Source organism: Notamacropus eugenii, chromosome 5 (assembly GCF_028372415.1).
Source record: "Notamacropus eugenii isolate mMacEug1 chromosome 5, mMacEug1.pri_v2, whole genome shotgun sequence".
NCBI lineage: Eukaryota > Metazoa > Chordata > Mammalia > Diprotodontia > Macropodidae > Notamacropus > Notamacropus eugenii.
Window position 1 is genome coordinate 182,321,652 of NC_092876.1, and position 17,516 is coordinate 182,339,167.

General features: G+C 39.8%; 1 protein-coding gene across 2 annotated transcripts in view; it reads right to left on the reverse strand.

The window, feature by feature from the left end:
- OPCML (opioid binding protein/cell adhesion molecule like) overlaps positions 1–17,516 on the reverse strand; it is a 1,434,734-nt gene that overhangs the window by 117,136 nt on the left and 1,300,082 nt on the right. For both annotated transcript variants that reach the window (XM_072611620.1, XM_072611619.1), the window contains one exon: positions 5,912–6,037. In XM_072611620.1, coding sequence (XP_072467721.1) covers positions 5,912–6,037 — 126 coding nt within the window. The remainder of the gene's footprint in view (positions 1–5,911; positions 6,038–17,516) is intronic.

The following is a 17,516-nucleotide window of genomic DNA, read 5'->3' on the forward strand; positions in this document are numbered from 1 at the left end:
GTCACAGCCAACTTTTGTGACTCCATTTGGGGTTTTTTTGGCAAAGATATTGGAGTGGTTTGGCCACTGCCTTCTCCAGCATTCTTATTTTACCAGTGACAAAAAAGAAGTAATAAAAACAAATCAGACAGAGTGGGAGTAAGAGTTAGAAATAAGATGAGAGGAAATATTATCTCCCATAATCTTTGCAGATTCTATGGATGTCGGGAGGTTAGCTTCACATGAAGTTTAGAGTTCCTTGGAAGTTGTGGGACCTAGATTATGGAAAACAACAGCAACAACACAGAATCAAAGAATGTCACAGTTAGAAGGGATATTAAAAGTTATCTTTCTAGTCTAACCCCATCATTTTACAAAGGGGGAAACCGAGGCCCAGAGATATGATGCACCTTGCCCATAGGAGCCTTGCCTCGAAATCCAAAGCTCTGTGTCCTGTACAACAGTATATGTGGTACACGTATAGAACTAAGTAGGGAAGAGAAATTCTCTCCTGACAAAGTATCAAGTGTACCTTGTTCAGATGAGCCCTACAGCTATGGAACCAGTAAAGCATGAGTCATGGAGAACTGACACAAAGGCAGATTTAGCCCAGAAAAGGCCCAGATTTCAAAGTGAGTGTATGAGGTTAGAAAAATGGCTCTTCTGAGTCAGAACAAGAGATATTCTGGTCCAGTCTTCTGATTTAATTGGAGAGTCACATTTTGCTTCTTTGGAGGTCATTTATCCCATAGTCTGTCAGTCCATCAGCAAGCATTTATCAATTATTTTCAATATTAATTCTCTGCCAGGCACCGCAGCTTTCACCAGGTAGAAAATGGCTAAGTACCAAGGAGATAAACAGAAATAAGGCTCTGTGCATCTAAAACAGATGTCAAAGTCCAGGTGGTATAGTGATCAGGTAAGGAGCTCTGTTCAGAAACTCATTCAATTACTTCTTGAATTTTCGTCTGGATCTGTGACTTCATTAGTATGTTGAAGTAGAAATCCCCTCTACCAATGCAGGCCTTAAACTGCTCTGTAACGTAGAGTCTTAGAGAGTTGCCTGGAACCCTGATAGATGAAGACTTGCCTAGAGTCCCAGAGTTGGGATATGCTGCAGGAGGGACTTGAATCCTGAGTCTTCCTGACTCCACGGCAGGCTCTCTATCCACTGTTCTTCCTACTCTTACAATGACAATTTGGATGGAGTCAGGGGATTTCATCAGGGTGGCAAGTCCCTCCATAGCTGCAGATCACACCTTTTCCTCCCCCAATATATCTTCATCCTGCATAACTCCAGTAAATTTCTCCTACACGTTATTTTAGACAAAATTCTAATAAGTGTGGAAGTATGGCTTCTTAGCCTTCAGTAAATTGGGAAGACAGGATGAGTACTATCAAAGGCAATACACCAGCAAGAGTAACAGCATGGAAACAGGATGGGGGTCGGGGGAGCAGAAAGAGTATACAACTCCAAAATGCACATCAGATGGCTGAACCATTTAGTGAAGGGATGAACGCTCTACCCGCTTCAGAAGCTCCAGTGCTAGAGCAGAATTTACAGTTTCCTAGAACAACGTAAGCTCTCTGGGGCAAGACCTGCTTTACGTATGCGTTTGCATATCCCTCTCCTCTGACATCAACATTCTCCTCATGCCTAATTGTGGAATGGCATTGACCCTGCGATCCTGTGGGCAATGCCACTAAGGGCATACTTGAAGTATTGAGAATAACAGTAGGAAGGAATAAACATTTATTAAGCATGTGCCAGGCACAGTGTTAAGAGCTTCACAGCTATGATCTCATTTGATCCTCACAACAACCTTAGGAGATAGGGACAATAATTATCCCCATTTTATAGTGGAGGAAACTGAGACAGAGGGTAAGTGATCCTTTTCCAGGATCACACAAGCTAATAAATGTCTGAGGCTGGATTTGATCTCAGGGCTTCTTGACTTCAGGTCCAGAATTCTATTCACTGTGCCACCTAGATGCCTCTCCACAGTAGGTATTTAATCAAACTTTGTTGAATTTAATTTAATCTGGAAAGCTCACTTAAATAGAAAATAACTGATTCTTTGCTCATGTTGGGTCAGTATGATATTACTGTAATTTTCTAAGTATATTGTTTCGAAAAAAATCAGCTAAAATATCAAATATTCCTTATGACCAAGGAACACAAAAATAAACTGGGGGTGGAGAAGGATGGTAAATGAAGGGGAAGAGAAGCATGTAATTTCTTCTCTCGTTCTAAGGTCTACAGCTTGATGATTGTAAGTTTTTAATGCTTTCTCAAACATCTGGCCTTTCAAAGCATATCACTGTCAATCAGTCCAGATGTGCAGGAGCCTTGCTATTCCAAGATATAACAGAGGAAGATGGAAAGACAACCAATCCTCTACAACAGCCTCTACTCTTTTCTTCATCCACCCCCGTTTTCACACCTTTCTTCACACTACCCCATATGCCTGGAACAGCCTCCCAATTAATTCTAGCCCAGCTCCTTCTCTCTTGTCCTTCAGAAGTGTTGGGGGACAGGGGGAGGTGTTGGAACCCACCTGTTCTACAAGGGGCTCCAAATACAGTGGCTCACTGCCAGTTTTTTTCTATCTTCTCTGTTATGGGATCTGCCCACACACTTCAGGGGAACATTCTTGGTAACCGTGCCCTGTGATTTTATGATTATTACAGTTTGGAGGTTGTTGTTTTTGTTCAGTGGTTTGAGTTGTGGCTGACTCCCTGTGACCCGTTTTGGGGTTTTCTTGGCAAAGATATTGGAGTTCTTTGCCATTTCTTTCTCTAGCTCATTTTACAGATGAGGAAACTGAGGTAAACAGGGTTAAAAGTGACTTGTCCAGGGTAACACAGCTAGTAAGTATCTGATGTCACATTTGAAGTCAAGTCCTACGAGACTCTAGGGCCAGTACTCTATCCAATATGCCTCCTAGCTGCCCTCTTTATTACTACAGAGAATGTTAAAGGGTCATTGCATTTGTGTATTTGTGTGTGTGTGTGTGTGTGTGTGTGTGTGAATTCATGTGTACCTTCTTGTTTCTGTAAGGCAGATCTGCTGCCTTGGAAAAGGCAATATAATTATTTACATCTAAAGAACAAGGACATAGAATGTTCATCTGGTTTGTATGTCAGCTGGAAAACCCCCAAATCTTATTTACATAGCACTTTTCTTTAAGGAGCTTAAAACACTTAATAATTTATAACCCTGTAAACAAATCCTCCAACATTCCACTGAGGAGAGGGAGGTTTCTCACTGCATCTCCAATCTGTGAGTTCCAAGGTAGATGAAAATATTTGCAAATGGTCTTGAGATCAAGTGGTCCTCAGCTGTTGCACTAAACCTATGGTAGATTTCTTTAAAAGCCTCTAGATGCTTCTTCTAGGAAAGGCATCCAACACCTGAGGACTCAGTTTCTCAATGAGATAACCGGCCCCCAAATCGTGATACCCCTTTCAAAGAACCTCCCAATTGTGGGAAAGCTTTGTATCCCTGCTGTCAAAGTGGCACTTGTCATGACAATTGGAAAGTGACTTAAGCATCTCTTTTTATTCCTTTATCTGCAGCCTGGGAACATTCAGGGTGCTAAATAAGGGATCTACAGTGAAAAGCAAGCCTAGAACCCAAGCCCAAAGAAGAGATGGTTGCAGCTGTCTCATGACTCTTCCTAAAGTCTACAGTAAGTTTGAAAAGCCCCCATCCACGGGTGGCAGGCACACTCACCCCCGTTACAGTATTCATAGCCTTTCTGGGAATAGCTCTTCAATTTTTTGTCAGCAGAATTCAGTGAAGCTACAGACACACTTGTCCACAGTGCTTCCCCTCCATTGTCAATCCTACTGGTATTTCAAAGGAAATGTCATTTCAGTGTTGCACAGTCTTCTATGCTTAACTCACCAGAAAGTTGTTCTGTAAACATTGTTTGATGTGGAGGAGTCTCAATAGCCCCTCTTAAGAAACCTTTCAAACCCATTTTTCCCCCAGAAGAAGGAAAGAGCATTTCCCCCACCCCTGGAAAAAAGACACAGGCAGCCACCCCACAGATGCAAATGGGAAGCTGCAAACCCTCCAGGTTCTAGTGCCTTTCAAACTTGGCAAACAAGTTCCTTGCCTGAGTTGAATTTTTTAAATGTCACTGGGAGGGGAAAAAGACAATAAGAGATAGAGACGGGAAGGCAAGCTAAGCAAAGAAGGCCAAAGCTGCAAGAAAACAAAAGATAGAGGTTCAAATGAGATGCTCAGCCCTGGAGATTTGAGGGGGCCATGGGCAGACTGAAGTTCGGCTCTTCCTGCCTTCTCTCAGCTGCCCTTGGCCTCCGCACTGCTGCAATGAGGACAATTGGGGGATAAAAGTCCCCTATTTTAAGTATAGAAGTCTTAACTATTGTAGCATTGTAAAAATAGCTTCTGTACACTTAACCAAAGTCAAGCTGTCTTTCAAAAGATCTCCAGGCTTAGAGGAATATGTATTTAGGATCAACAGAGTACATTCTGGGATTTCAAGCATTTATAAAGACATCTGACTTCACTAGATACATAGAAAACTGGCAGGCTGCGTCTACATATATTTGTATATATTAGCCAAAATTCTCCTGTCTTTAGAGTAAATTCCCCCAGAGGTCTGTGCCTCCATATGTTTGCATGCACATACTATTTCTTGGGTTTGTATAAGGGTCATGTTTTGTAATGTCCCTTAGGCATACTTGAATATTCTTGATAATTTCCCCTTTATCATTAAACCACTGTGGATTTCAGTATCCTCAGCCCTTACTCACAGAAGGTCAAGGTACTTCATTGGCATTATCTCACTCATCCCTTACCATTTGCTCCTGAACTAGGTAGAGGCAAGCATTACCACGTGCATTTCATTCAGGAGGAAACAGGGACTGGAAGCTTTAATGTTTTTTTCCACTCCCAAAGCCTGCCTAGGGGAGGGAGTAGGGTTTAGGGAAGGGAAGTCTGGAACAAGGGAAGCTGTTTTCCCAGTACAGTCTCCCCTTTGTATGTTGGTGTATCTGTGTCTGTCTGTCTCAGTACACAGTTTGCTTACTTCTTGCCATTTCTGTTATTTGCATTCTTTAGTGCCTAAAGGGAGACTGGTTTCCATTCTGATTGCTGGAATTAATCACACAGTCTAATTACAGCATAAAACTATCAAATGGCCTTGGGCCCTTTTTTTCCTTAATTCCCTGCTGATCTTGATAAGAAGTTAGATTTCCAAGGGGCAATGGGGATATGTCCTCACGCCAGGCTGGCTTCCCCTGCTACTTGGAAGCAGTCCTGACAAATCTTCCATTGCCAGCTCCTGGGTACACATTCCAGGTAGGAACAGATGTACTTGCCCATCATAGCCGCCCTAGCCCTCTAGAGATAAAACACTTGTCATTTCCAGCTTGTAGCAGAGATGACTCCAGGTAAACGGTCAGATTATTGAAGATCACAGATCCTTCTCCTCCTGGGTAAATAGAAACTCTACAGCATATGGCCAAGCAGTCGTATCTGACCCCCAATAGTCATTCTTATCACTCAACAGCCTTCATCCAAAGATCCCAAATCACCATTTCTCATAACCACCTAGAGAAAATGCGTTTTTCTCATGGGAAGAATTGCTAGAGTACCTGTACACCTTTGCAGTTTGGGAGGGTAAAGGGGCTCAGGCAACCCCAATTTCATAAGTCGAACAAGAAAGAGAACTTCAGAAAGTTGCCTTTCTGAATCACCTCATAATTTCATATGCCACTTATTGTTTGATAAGTATTTGATTCTATATTAAAACAAGAAATAACAAGACATGTATTCTTGGTCTAACCCTGAAGTTTCAATTTTATATAGAAATGTGAACCAATACGCACATAATGCTGGGAGACTCAGATTGTCCCTTAATGTCTTCCTCTCCCACCCCAGGCTTAAGCAGCTTACCCTTGACTGACAGGTGTCTCCATGTCACGGTGGGTTCCGGTCTGCCAATAGCAAGACACAGGAGGGTCACGCTACTTCCCTCATTCACAGTGATGTCTGAGGAGATGTTCATAATCTGGGGAGGAACTGAAAAAAAAAAAAAACAGAAAAGGGTGATCAAGTGATGCTGGGAATGACCCTTCAAAAATATAGAAAAGGAATAAGCATCCAACAAAATTTTCATTTTAAAAATTATACACCATGAGCTGGATCTGGAATTAATAAAGAGGGGTCGGATTGTCTTGGATTATATTTGTGAAATTGCAAAGTGCCTTCAATGATACCACAATGACGCCTTTGCAAAAGCTTATCTCTTTAACACCAGCATTCTCCCAGCAATTCTCCAGAGATGTGATTCCTAGAACACCATGATCTCATATGAATTAAAATGGCAAATAACTAGAGGAAACTAGGGGAAAAGTATGCATGTTGGAAAAAGTCGTATATAGCATGCGGCGGATGGCCACTTGAAGGCATAAAGAACAGCACTGATGCCTGTCCTCAGTGGAGAAGAGATGGGCTAATTAAGTAGTGAGGATGACAAACAGCTGAAGTAACATATTGGTAACCCACTAATACCAAATGAACAAGAGGAAAACCTCCAATACGTTGGCCAGATTTTATGCAGATTTTATGGTAAAACATAGACAATAAGCAGATATAATGAGAAGGTAGAGATAGATTTCAATCACTGTTGCTAGAGGAAGGACTGAAATGGATGAAAGCACATTTTTTAAAGTACCAAGTGAAATATTTTTACTGTTACTATTAATTCTCCAGTGTAGTACACTATGCCAAGAATATGAATTCAATGAACTCACTTGTTTGTATCAAGTTCCACTTCATGAAAGTCTTTCTACTTTGATTTATTGGCAAATGCAAAGCCAATTCCATATGTGATCACTGCCCTCAAAAAGCTTACAATTTTAAAGGAACATAAAGCAAATTTCATGGAAAACAGTTTAAAATAGATATAGACAGATGTCTCTTCATCTCTTTTTGTCTCTCTCTCCCCTCATTATGAAGTCCCCTAGATTTCTTCTATTTCTGAAAAGCACTGAACCCAGTTGGAAACCACCACAGCTTTTCTCCTTCCTCATGTATCGGATTCTCCTGTCACCAGCCCACTCTCATCCCCCTTCACTCCTGCTTCTCATTCTGCTCCTGTGCTAAGTGACACATAAGACTAGCTTATGTATCACCTTAGGAAAATCATTTCAGCTCTCTGGGACTTAGGTCATCATCTGTAAAAACATAAGGTTGGATTTGATGGCTTCTGAGATCTCTTCTAGTTCTAAATCAATGGCTGACTTCAAAGGAGAAGAGGGGAGCCCCCTCCCCACATCTAGTTACCAGCCCTTCCATTTCCCTACCTCACTGATCCCCATTTCTGTCTACTTAGGCAAATATTCTCCCTGTCTTCTTCAGATTACCCATTTTCTCTCTCAGCCCCCATACTCATTTTCAATAACTTAAATACTGGTACTCACCACATACTTCTCTACCCCTACTCTTCCCTTTTTGTCACCCAGATGCTGACAGCCTCTTTTACATGACCACTGGCAGTGCGCAGGAGCTGAGGAATCCCAATTCCATTGTCTCATAAGAAGTAGAGATGAAATGTGTGTGTGGGTGTGTGTTTGTCCTTTGTTGCCAAAGAAGACCATGCCATCAGAAAAGTAATGACATGATTTGCACTTGACTGTGTTTTGAGTGAGGGAGGGCTGTGCAGGTCACCAGCCTCACTTCTCCTCTAGAGCCATCTGAATCCAGTGACCAGATATTCATCAGGATGACAGGAGATGACCCAGGATGAGGCAATTGGGTTAAGTGACTTGTCCAAGGTCACACAGCTAGTGAGTGTCAAGTGTCTGAGGTGATATTTGAACTCAGGTCCTCCTGACTCCTGCACTGGTGCTCTATTCACTGCACCACCTAGCTGCCTGAGTGTGTGTGTATAGCATTGCTTCTGTGGTCAGGGCCAGAAGAGAGAGAAGTATATACCTGGCATGTCAATTTGGGATTCTCAACCTATTTTCCCAAAAAGAAACTATTATAAATAATGGTTAGGTATTATTAAGTACATTATTGGTTATCAAATACATTATCATTTAAAGAATTTTAGAGACTGATCTCAGAACATATTTAATCCCAACAGATATTTAGTAAGCATTTTTTGTGCAGAATACTATCCTAAGCACTTCGGAAGATACGTACAAAAAACTCCTTCCCTCCTTTACCTCACCATATAATAGGATGTATATAGAGATAACTATAATAAAAATCTTACATAAGAGAATTGGAAGCAGCATGATACAATGGAAAGAACCATGGATTTGTCATCCCAGGACCTGAGTTTGAATCTAAGCCATGCTCCTTATTATCAATATGACCGTGTGCAAGTTATTTAATATTTCTAGGTCTCAGTTTTCTCCTCTGTACAATGAAGAGGTTGGATTTGACCCCTGAATCTTTGATCCTTTGCAAAGGAAAGAGCCAGTCTTACTTAGTTCAATGGGGTCATTACCAACTGGAGAACTGGGGTGGGGGGGATCTTGGAAGTTCCCTAAAAAAGGTGACATTTATATTGGAAGAATGCATGAGAATTCAACATGTGTATGCGTGTGTGTGTGTATGTGCGTGCGTGTGTGTGTGTGCGTGTGTGTGTGTGTGTGTGTGTATAGAAATTCCAGGAATAAGGAACAGCATGACAAAACACATGGAGATGGCAAAATAGGTACAGGATGATTGTTTATGGGGGAAGACCAGTAGTTTAATTGGTATATGAAGTGAGTTAAGGAGAGCTATATGAAAAAAAGGATTTGGTCCCATGACAACCCTGATTCTTAGATGAAAGAAAAGATGCAACCAGCACTTCCTTCCAAAAGAGAATGCTCTCTTGGCGTGGGATCCATGTAAGAAGAGTCATTCTGCAGGTGCCCAGCATTTCCCCCTTTGGTATTTCTGCTCTTCCAAAAACTCTTTCTCAAGTCCCCTACTATACTGAATGGATGCTGCGAATCCTGCCCTATTGCTCCCACTTTGCCTGTCTGATTTCCAGGTCTAGTGAACTCAAAACTTGAGGTGACACTATTAGCATCTCAATGGCAGAATTTATCTGGTCTTCTCTCTTGGCTCAGTACTGTGCACATCCAAACCCTCTCTTCTGCCCTCACCCTCCCTCTTGTTTTTGTCCTCAAATATCTGGCCGGCGTCTGGCCAACCCTCCTTAGGGTTGTAAGACTGGAAACATTGCCAGATGCAAGAGGGTCTTGAAAACCTGATAAAATCACATGAACCTTGCAGGAAAAAAATTAAAACCCAGGAATTTATTGAAAGGTTTTGACTAGAGGAGTGACATGGCTTTGAGGTATGCATAAAGAAAAGTATAGCAACAAAATGAAGGATGGTTTGAAGGGAGAAGGGAGTAGATGAGGATAAATTTCTTGATAGAGGCTTTTGCAATAGTCTGTTGGGTGTGGGTGTGGGTGAGGGGGTATTATTGAGTGGCTGTCCTAGCACAGTGGCAGGGGGAATAGAGGAGGAAATATATTTGAGAGGTATTGTAGAGATTAAGTCAATAGGACTTGGCATATGATTTGATATGACAGGCAAAGGAGAGAGAAGAGTAAAAGATAGCACTAAGGCTTTTAATAAGGGAGAGTAGATAAATGGCAAGGCTACTAACAGAAGAGTGAAGTCATAGGAAGAAGGAGGTTTTGGGAGGAAAACAATGGACTCAGATTTCCAAAGTAGCCATTTACAAATCATCCTTTAGAATGCAATCTATTTATAGGATGGAGGTTGCCTATATTAGTAATTAAAAATTAATATAATGGAAACCATATCCGTAAATGAGGACATGTTCAGAATTATTGGAGCCAGATAGGGAAACTTCGTGAAGATAAGTTGTGAAGGGGTACACATGGCTAGACTTTCTCCTTTTTGGATCATGTTGTTATTATACCAGCATACTGCAAGGAGCTGGCTTAGGATACCAGAATGAGAGGATCTTGTTAATCATTTGTTTGGTAGGAAGTCAGTCAGTAAATAGTAACTATTTGCTGAAAACCTGCTATATGCCAGGCACTCTGCTAAATGCTGGGGGTACAAAGAAAGGCAAGAGAGAGTTTCTGTTCTCAAGGAGCTGACAGTTGAATGGAAGAGATAACAAATTAACAACTATGCACAAACAAAGAAATGACCAGGACAAATTGGAAATAATCAAGAGAGAAAAGGCATTAGAACGAAGGGGAATAGAGAAGGCTTCCTGTAGAAGGTAGGAATAGCTGGGACTTGAGGGAATCCAAAGAATCCAGGAGGTAGAGATGAGATGACATGGGAGAACATTACAAGGATGGGGGACAGCCAGCGAAAATGCTAGGAGATGTAATTTCTTGTTCTAGGAACAGCAAGGAGGCCAGTGTCACTGGAAATTATATTAGGTACAGGAAGACAGAATAAGAAGACAAGAATGGTAGGCAGGGTGTAGAGGGAGACAGGTTGTAAAAGACTTGGAATGCCAAATAGAAGACTTTTTAAAAATTTGATCCTGGAGATGAGAGGGAGCCATTGCAGTTTTCTGAATGGGAGTAATAACGTACTCAGACCTGTGCTTTAGGAAGATCAATTTGGCATCCCAGTGGTGTACAGATGGGAATAGGGAGAGACTTGAGGCAGACGGTCCTACCAACAAGTTCTTGCAATGTAGTCCAGGTGATGAGGGCCTAAACTAGTGGTGACAGTGTCAGAGAAGAAAAGAAGGCATATATGAGAGAAGAGATGGAATGAAAATAAAATTGACAGGCAACGGGAATAGATTAGGCCTGGGGTGAGGGGAGGCTACGGGTGAGAGAGAAAGAGTAAGAAGTAGAAGGGGTAAGTCTAGGTCACTGGGAGGACGGTGGTACCCTTAACAATAATTAGGGAAGTTAGGAACAGTCAAAGGTTTGGGGCATAATAATGAATTCATTTTTGAATTTACTGAATTTAAGATGTCTATGGAACATCTGGTTTGAATTGTTCAATAGGCATTTGGAGATGAGACTGGAGGTCAACAGAGAGATTAAGGCTGGATATATGTGAGAATCATCAGCACAGAACTGATAATTGAATTCTTGAGAGCTAAAGAGATTACTAAGTGAAATAATATAGAGGAAGAAGAGCAGAGAGCCTAGAATGGAACCCTGTGAGATATCCATGTAAACGGCAGGAGATAGGGAGGAAAGAAACATTTGCATAGTGCCTACTATGTGCCAGGCACTGTGCAAAGTGCTTTTACAAATATTATCTTATTTGATCCTAAGAACAACTGACAAAGAAAGTGCAATTCTTATCCACCTTTTTACAGAAGAAACTGAGGCAACTGGAAGTTAAGTGACTTGTTTAGGACAGGATTTGAACTCAGGTCTTCCTGACTTCAGACTCAGTACGCTACCCACTGTTGCCAGTTGCCACATTTGTGATTAGTAGGCATGACCAGGATGAAGATCTGACAAAAGGTAATGAGATGGAGCAGTCAGACTGGGTAAGAGAAGAACCAGGAGAAAGAAAGAGTCATAAAAATTTAGTGTGGAGAGGATCAAGGAGAAGACAGTGATTGACAGTGTCAAAGGTTGCAGAGAGGTCAAGAAGGATGAAGACTGAGAAAAGGGCATTAGATTTGGCAGTGAAGAGACTGTTCATAACTTTGGAGAGAGTAGTTTTGGTTGAATGATGATACTGGCAGCTAAATGTAGAAAGTTAAGCAAAGAGCGAGAGAAAAGGAAATGGAGGTGTCTATCGTAGATGGATTCCACAATGAGTTTGACCACAAAAGGAAGGAAGGTATTTAAATCGGTATTTGGTATGGGGGAGGGGAAGGAAGAGGATACCCAAATGAAATTGTCAACTTGTAGGCAACTGACAACTTCTCACTGTCCAGGAACCTGGATGACTCTAAGTTCTGAGTTATTGATCTACACTGAGGAGGGAGTTTCTATATCAGATGTTTCTAACACAGATAAAGTCATGTGTTCATGATACTTCTCTGTTTATCATCAATGCCACCACTACTACTCTCCATCTCCCATGAAAGACAACAGATATGATATAGAAAAAAGAATAATAGGAAAAGTATACAATAATTCACAGAAATAACAAGGAGGAGAGCTAAAAATGTTACTTAGAGCCTATGATGTCTTTATGCCAACCCACGGAACATGAGTAATAAAATGAACTTGAGATTTTAGCACAAGGAAGTTAGCACAGCCTTAAGAGGGAGTAAGACTTCGATACTTATGACAGAGAAAAATAATTTTAAAGGTTTTACTCAACGTGGCATCCAAAACCTCACTGGTAACTGCAGGGGCAGCTTTTTTTATTGAGGGACATGGTGACCTGGACAATGGTTTGATTTCTACCACCTTTAAAGTACTAATTATGCTTATTCTAGTTACACATTAGTGGAGAGCAGGCTAATTTTCCTCCTTTTATTTCAATCTTATTCTCTTTCAAGTTTAAGAACCTTATGAATGATCTATGATTTTTTTTCAAGTTGGAGTATTTTTAAACTGACTTTTGATGTCTTAATGTCTGAAGAGGTATTTCTAATCTATACTCCTGATCAGAGGGAAGAAGGGTAAATGAGCATACAAAATGCTCATCTTGGAGGAGAGGGGACTTAGGGGGCACAACCTAGCTGTCATTTAACATACTTGGGCCTATCAGAGAGAATAATCATAATGACATATATATATATATATATATATACACATTTAAGATCTGTGGTTTCTTCTGTATGCAGAAATCCCATAGAGGAAACTTTCACCACAAAATGTAGATTGTCAACTGATCTATAACTTAAGGATTTGAACAGGGGCACTGAGAAGTTAATGACTTACCCATTGCCTCAGTGCTAGTATGTGTTTGAGGAGGAAGTAGAATCCAGGACTTCCTGACTCAAAATTGAATCAAAGAGAGTTCAGTGGTCATCCACCTATCTTCTTGGTTTTTCCCTTTGGGGTCAAACAGAATGAGGGTAGTCCCTCATCCATATGACAGACCTGTAAACAGTGGTAGATGGCTATCATATCCCCTCTGAGTTTTCTGTACTCCAAGCTAAACATGTCCAGTTCTGTCTACTACATCATTTGTACCTTTAAATGGCATTGACTCAAAGCCCTTTAACATCCTGGTTGCCCTCCTCTGAACAATCTCCAGTTTATCAATGTCCTTCTTAACCTGTGGTATGTAGAACTGAACAGAATATACTACATAAGGTCTGAGGAGAGTAGAACACAGTGGGAGGCTATGACCCTCTTAAAGTGGGCCAAGATTGAATTAGCTTTATTGCCTGGAATATTACACTGCTGACTCATATAGACAGACTCCAAGGTTAACTCTCTATGTCACATCTATAAAGTGCTTTAAAATTAAATATACATATAAAGTGTACGTGTATATATGTATACATATATGTATATATACACATATACACACATACATACTTACATGTATATGTTTAGTTCCAATGACAAGAACCAAGGCAACAGGTAAAATTCATTAGTCTGAATAAAGGTGGGTTTCCTATCAAAAGCATATGAAAAGGAACTGTGCTTTCTTTCTTGATAGAATTCTTCACACCACTGAGGATGTTTAGAGGCTTGATGATCTTGTGTTAGGAATGTTATAGGGAAGATTAGATAGACTAAATAAATTCAAAAGTCTTTTCAAAATCTGAGATTCAAAGATCTAATAGCCTAGTAGCATCATCTGTCAAAAAGATGCATGCCTGTATATGTTTGTTGTTCAGTTGTTTTTCAGTTGTGTCTGACTCTTCGTGACCCCATATTTTCTTGGCAAAGATACTGGAGTGGCTCGCCATTTCCTTCTCCAGCTCATTTTACATATGAGGAAACTGAGGCAAACAGGGTCAAGTGACTTGCCCAGGGTCATATAGCTAGTGTCTGAGGCTGGATTGGAACTCAAAAAGATGATTCTTCCTCAATGCAGGACTGGAAATTTATCTATTGCACCAACTAGCTGCCCTGTGTATATATACAAACTAATGATAAAAAACACAGGAAAAGTATGGAGAACATCTGAGTAACAATAAAAAGAGAGATGAACAGAAATGATACTGTTAAGTAGCTGTATAACAAAGAACTCAGTCATATGCAGGATGTGGATGATGTCTTCCTAACAGAAACAATAACATGGTCAAAGAGGTAGTAGTGATTTTAGCATCTGATGAAGTCTCATTATTCAAAAGAAGAGTACCTAATAAATTCTAGACTTTACTAATTTCAATTTCATAATCTAAAATGATGGAGGAAAAAGGGAGAACCTTTACCATATATCTAATATTAATCCATTATCCTTTGTCTAGAATGAACCACTCCTTCCTTAAATATCTCAGGCTGAGCATGTCCTTACCTGTCTTCTTAATTATTTTATTGCTTAATTATTTTATCGCTCAGTTGAGCAAGCATTGTCTTTATTTTTATTAATATCTTTAGTTTGAAAAAAATCACTGGGTTTAGAGTCAGGAAAACTTGAATTCAAATCCTGACTCAGATATCTACTGGACATTTGATCCTGATCAAGTTGTTTAACACATCTCAGCCCCAGTTTCTTCATTTGTAATGATGGGGATGATATTAGCACCAATAAGAGTTGTGATGATCAAAATGAGATAATATGAAAAGTATTGCACAAGCCTGGAAACACTATAGAAGTGCTCCCTATTATTATTAAATACTTTTTTGCCCCAGAAAATTAAAAGATTGATACAAGTAAAGACTAATTATGATTAGCAACATTTCTTAGAGAAGCTCAACTCACATGAATGAGTGCAAACATATCTAGCCCACAATATCTAGATGGCCCCAGATCTCAAACCATGTTTCTCCTTGACTTCTTATCCAGCTGTCAGCCATCTTGCCAGCCTCTGCCTATAGCCACTTCTATGTTTCTCCCATCTGCACCATCAATTTCAACACATTACATCCCAATCCCTGGGAAAGGTAATTCCTTATCTTAGGAACTCCCTGTGGGGGCCCAGCTATTTTGATTGGTGAGTGAGTGGACACAGACTTACTTTAATTCGTTATATCCATCTGGCCCCACACTTACCCTTCCTCATCCCGTTCCTACCACCTACCCATACTATATCACTATTTGCCTATTTCCCCTTCCCCTCTCCCTTGATTCTCAAGAGCCCTTGCGCTGGGAACAGCAATCAAAGTAATAATACCGTTACTTCTGGAAATGATCAACTCACCATCCCTGGGATTCTTCATGTCATTACCTTCCCTTGCTACCACTCTCCCACATATGTTTTAGAACGTAATCTTCTTGAGGATAAAGGCTACATCAAATTATGAATTTGTATCTCCAGTGCTTAGTAGAATACGTGGTATACAGTAAATGCTTACAAATTATTTTTCATTCATTTATTTATTCAAATAAATGAAGTAGGTCAAAGAGCTCACAAACTACCTTAGTCAGTTGTGATCTCCTTACTGAGTAAACAGATATGGCAGTCAAATGAAGTACTGATAGAGCACACGTTTATTTGAAAGATATATTAAAGGAGAATGACAAAAGACTATATTCAATCAGTTGCCAATTCTTCCTCCATGAAATCTTTTGTATCTGTCCCCTTTTCTTCACTAAAATGGCTACTGGCCAATTCTTCATTTGTTACCTGGATTAGTGAAGTAGCCTTCTAATTCATTTACTCAGCTTCAACCTCTCCTTTCTACAATTTAATCCTCACATAGCAACCAAGTTGATATGCCCCAAAACCATCTCTATGCTGCCAAAGAAGCTTCAACAACTCCTTTATTGCCTTTAGGAGAAGTTATGAAATGCTTTGATTATCATTTAAAGCCTATCACGGTTTGGCTCTAATGTGTCTTTTCAGAATAACTGTCTCTTACTATGATTCACAGTTATACCTATTTGTGGTGGTCCTTACATGACATTAATTTCCCATCTCTGTTCCTTTGGAGCAGGCTATTCCCCATCCCTGAAATACCCTCCCTTTTCACTCATGCTTCTTAGGATCCTTAGATCCCTAGAGATCTTTCAAGACTCAGTTAAAATACCATCTCCTACATGAAATTATTCTGGATTCCCCTAGTTGTTAATGCTATTACCCCCAAATTAATTTGTATTTGGTCTTTTGTGAGGAAAAGGATATGGAACACAAAAGGAAATTTGGAAAAGCAGCTGAAATTGACCAAACACAGAGGAGAAATCTGTGTGGAGGTGAGAGTTTTAAAAATACTTGGGGATCTATTTGCAAAATATTTCAAAAAGAGGAAAACTCTAAAAGAATGAAATGGGTCACAGATTGTATCATACCATCTTCTGGCCCTAATCCCAGTCCTCTAAAAGCAAAAATAGGCAAACTCAAGTCCTAATTCTTCTTACCATCTGTGTTATACTGGCCAATTACTTAAATTCCCTCAGTTTCTCCATCTATAATATGAGAGGATTGAACCCAATCCAATGTTGCTTCCAGATCTAAATCTCTCAACCAAAAACATCGACCAACTATTAACTCACATTTTTTATTATCTTTATAAAATATTCAGGAAAGAAATCCAGGCCCACATCAAGTATACATTCAATGAACACATGAAGAGAGGACAGGTAAGCTTTTGCAGATGACTGGTTATTATACGACAGAATAAATATATCTTTAGTTACACAATTGATAGAAAAGAATAACATTATAAAATCCCAGATTGTTTATTTCTTCTACATTTGAGTCTTTCTATTACAAAAAGAGAATTTGAGTAGTTCGAATAAAACACAGCTTTGAAGGTTTTCTTTTAATGTAGTATCTTTCATGTGTATATTATGATTTTGGGATAAATATAATCATAGAGTTATCTTAGTAAAATACTGATTTTTTAAAAGATGGGGTATGCTATACATTATGAAAGATTATGAGCAAATCAAAACAGCAGTTGATACAGAGACATACAGTGAATGTTGCCAATGATAATGTACAGAGGATGTGTCATAAAAGATGTCATTAAGAAATGTATCCTTGGAAAAAGTGGTTGGACATTCACATGAAGTGGACAGGAAAACAGGAAAGAGAGAAACTAAGCTTTTCTCTGGTGTCCAAAAGGTGTTTAAGGACATGAAGGAAAGCTCTGAATGCATTATACAGACTATATTTGGAAGGAATTCTGAAAAAAAATATGGAAAATAATTGCACAGGATTAGAAAATGTAGACTACATTCTACACTGGCAGAAAGAATGCCAAAGAGGAGAGATCAATCCAATTATTTAAGATCAAATAGAAATCCAAGAGAGCTGAAGCAACTAGCAGAGAAAATCAAGCTACTTTAAGTGAGTCCAATTCTTCAGCCTCATAAGAATTACAACTCAAAACAATGAAGGAACCAGTGGGTGTGACTGTGCAATCAACGCTGGCAATATCTGGGGAGTCCTACAAAATATAAAAGGTATCAGGAGTCAAGAGATGGGAAACTGGTATCTAAACTTCCAAAAAAGGAGAAATAGATGAAATTCAGAAATTATATACTAGAGAACAACAAAATC